General features: G+C 32.6%; 1 protein-coding gene across 2 annotated transcripts; it reads right to left on the bottom strand.

Moving 5' to 3' along the window:
• Positions 1 to 239: 239 nt before the first annotated feature.
• On the bottom strand, positions 240 to 2,931 carry LOC146925714 (small ribosomal subunit protein eS12-like). 2 transcript variants are annotated; one of them, XM_085758115.1, is made up of 5 exons: positions 2,838 to 2,931; positions 2,699 to 2,745; positions 982 to 1,282; positions 529 to 594; positions 240 to 440 (listed from the first exon to the last, which is right to left on the bottom strand). In XM_085758115.1, exons 2-5 carry the CDS (start codon positions 2,704 to 2,706, stop codon positions 381 to 383), a joined length of 435 nt encoding a protein of 144 aa, XP_085614241.1. In that variant the 5' UTR covers positions 2,707 to 2,745; positions 2,838 to 2,931; the 3' UTR covers positions 240 to 380. The 2 variants fall into 2 exon arrangements, with proteins under 2 accessions (XP_085614241.1, XP_085614240.1); XM_085758114.1 differs by lacking the exons at positions 2,699 to 2,745; positions 2,838 to 2,931 and having other exon boundaries at positions 982 to 1,332.
• Between the last annotated feature and the right edge of the window lie 476 nt (positions 2,932 to 3,407).

Here is a 3,407-nt window from a genome sequence, read left to right as displayed (position 1 = left end):
GAAGTTTTTCCCCATTTACGCAAGTTAGATGTGTTGGTTTTTATACATGTTTTTAAGCATTTTTTTGAAGAGGGTGAAAATACATGCATATTAATTGAGTAATGTTAGGGAAAAATTTCAGTGACATAATGTCACGGTACGGTACCATACAAAGGAACTTTGCACAGTACGTAACAACGATTTAATGATTACAACTCTTTGCAATACCATAGCAAAACAAAAGTGATTAACTAAATTGGTGAAACAAAAACAGCCGAGAGTAGCAAAATCATATTGAATAATTCAAATCCTTAGATAACACCAACTAGAAGCAAAATTCATTCTCAAGGAACACCACATAATGAAAATGAAAGAAAAACACAATGTATGGATCTTGCAACTCATTGAGCTTTGACGTGCTGCAGAACAACATTGTAGGCTTCATGTTCCTCCCCAAAATCCTGACCACGGCCACATTCAACAGTTAAAACCAGGCAAAACACCAATCGAAAAAAGAAAAGAAAAACATTATTTTTATAAAGTTTATACCTTGACCACCACACAGGAGCAGCCAGTTACCTTCCTAGCTTTTCCCTCGGAGTCAATCTTACACAACTGCAAGGAGAAGGCCAACAATAATTAATACAACAAAATAATGAAATAGAACTAAGCAATCAACAACAATACAGATATGCTAATTAATTTTGTGGTGTAGTGGTGGTTCTTGTTGGCAAGTCTATTTTGCGCCATCATTCTTTAATTTTGCTTGTTAATTTTTTTCCTGCCCATTCATTTTTTGTAATGCGTTTTTATTATTGCCACAACTTGTGCTTTCAATAGTTCAATTCAAATATAGTTTGGCATTTAAAAAGAAAAGAATAAAAAAACAATCCTGATAAGTATCCCAATGCATAAACAAACAAGTAATAATCAATATGCAGCATTTGACTAATAAATGTGATATCCATTAAATTTCAGAATGGAAATGTCGATAGCACTTACACCAGCCCATTCTCCAAGTGTCTTCGCACTAGGAACTGTCAGAAGACTAACATTGTGCTCAGTACAAAGAGCCTTGACGAGTTTAACATAGTCAGGCTGGTCACAATCTTCTGCAAGAACACAAAGCTGTCCTGTGTTCTTCTCAATTACTTTTGCACCTTCATGGAGGCCACGTGCAAGCCCACCATATGCCAGTGACTTCCTAAGCACAAGTTGCAAGGCAGTCATGATATCCATTGGCTCGCCTGGAATTCCAGCAGCAGGGGCGGCAACAGGCTCAACTGCAACAACAGCGTCCTCACTGCATAGCAAAAATATCATGAAAAGACGAACCATAGATGAATTGTTACTTAGACAAAAGATACTCATGTCTACCAGACCAAACATACAGAACAACACAAGACACGGCATATATACAAATTACACAAACAAAAGAAGGAGAAACGTTTATCGAAAGAGCCTTATAGAGAATCATTGTCATGCAATGACGAAATAGGTATAATAAGTAATGTCATGATTTTAAATTATATCCCACAACCACAAAAATAACCATAATATCCAAGTTTTTGGTGTCTCCACAACATGCAACAGCTGCATCAACCCCCCATTTATCCACATTTTCTGGCGATATCAAGAATCGCAAATCGCAATATAAAAATGGCACAATTAAAACGTAACTAATTTCTTTCTTCACCAAAAATGTCCTGAACAGAGAAACCCATGTAAGAATTGCAACTTAGACACGGAAACTCAAGTCTAACAGACCAGACAAACAAACTACACAAGCACATACCAAATAAACAAACCACACAAGACGCACAGATAAGAATCACTTTCATTCATTATCAAGATTCTAAAAAAAAATATGGTCAACCGCAATTGCAACAATTATGTCATGTTTTAGGGGTCTCCACAACTACAGAATGAATCCCGTGTACCCACAAATATCAAAAATTGCAACATAACAATAAGACAGTTTAAATGACATTTGTCCTCGTGAGCTTATCTCAGTTGGTATAGACAATGTATAATATATGCAAGGTCCAGGGTTTGAACCCTGGCCACCACCAAAAAAAAAACGACATAAGGGCTCTGTTTGAATAAGGGCCCGTATGGATTAGCTTATTTTTGAGTTTATGAAGAATAGCTTAAGCAAAAAATTAAGCTTTTATGTTAATTCATAAGTTTTCACTAACAAATAGTCTGGAAAAAAAAAAAAATCACTGACAAAAAATGTATCTTCATAAGCTGTTTTTTCATAAACTAGCTTGACAGGCTTATGAATAATAGATAAAAGCTCATTTATTTGCATAAGCTCAAAAATAAGTCAATCCAAACAAGCCCTAAACAGCTTATTTAGCAGGTTATAACTTATAACATCAGTGCTTATCATGATAAGCGCTAATTAATGTATAATCTCAATTTATTTTTCTTAAAAAAAATTAAATTGTCCCATAAACAGTTTCACAAATGATTATGCTAAGTATATAAGCTCAAATAAGTCCAATTCAAACAGGCCTCTAATACTCCAATCAAATTAACAATATTCTGCAGTAGGTTTCTCCAATAAAATTATGTCTCTTTACTTAACCAATCAAATAAACTAAACAAAAATGTGTTAACAATATATCTCATCTCATAAACACAAATAACAACAATAATTACAGAAACCATATCCGTATTAAAATTCATATTCAACAAAAATATCTTATCTTACCCTGACATTTTCCTTGTAGATTTGAAAAAACAAGCTTTTCTTTTTTCCTGCACAAAAAAAAAAAAAAAAAAAAAATCAAAATTTTGAGCAGAAAAAAGTATTGAAAAACTGAAAGGAAAACGATGATGGAGATTCTTACTGTTTGTGGCTGCCGACGAAGAACTCCGGCGGCGTTGAGTTCAGTGAGACTACAAATTCCAATCCAACGAGTTTGTGATGAATGCAAAAATGATGAATTGTGATATTAGGGTTTTGTTTGTTTTAAGGGCCTCTTCAAAAATATTGGGCCTGGATTATTACAAGAACAATAATTACTATCCAACCCACCTATATTCCTAATATAATCCCCGTATTATTAACAAAAAACTTTTTTTAACAATATTACTTTTATTTTTTAAATTTATTAAATTATTGGGTAAATAAAAAATTATTTTTTTTGACGGAAAAAAAAAATGATTCTTGAAAATTTGAATTGAGTTTTCTTAAGATACGAAAAATATTGTCATTGTGAGTGTCCTTAAACGGAGATAAATGTAAATTAATTTTGAATTTTTTTCGATTGTAAGATTCTTTGCATTGGACAGGAGCACCTTCTCTATAACTTAAATTTAATTTATAAAAAAAAAAATTAATCATTGAAAAAATATTTTGAATTTTTTTAAATATATATATATATAAATGTTAGCCCACTTTTAATTAGGGCTAAACC

The sequence above is a fragment of the Medicago sativa genome, chromosome 4 (assembly GCF_051527215.1).
Source record: "Medicago sativa cultivar Bolivia chromosome 4, Bolivia_mono, whole genome shotgun sequence".
NCBI lineage: Eukaryota > Viridiplantae > Streptophyta > Magnoliopsida > Fabales > Fabaceae > Medicago > Medicago sativa.
Note: the sequence above shows the minus strand (reverse complement) of the source record. Positions and strands in the feature narration are given on the sequence as shown.

Coding starts and splice junctions, on each gene's coding strand:
- LOC146925714 (XM_085758114.1), bottom strand. CDS start 1,317: ATGGTTCGTCTTTTCATGATATTTTTGCTATGCAGTGAGGACGCTGTT. Junction 595..981: donor CACTTGGAGAATGGGCTGGT/GTAAGTGCTATC, acceptor TTCTCCTTGCAG/TTGTGTAAGATTGACTCCGA. Junction 441..528: donor GCTCCTGTGTGGTGGTCAAG/GTATAAACTTTA, acceptor GGCCGTGGTCAG/GATTTTGGGGAGGAACATGA.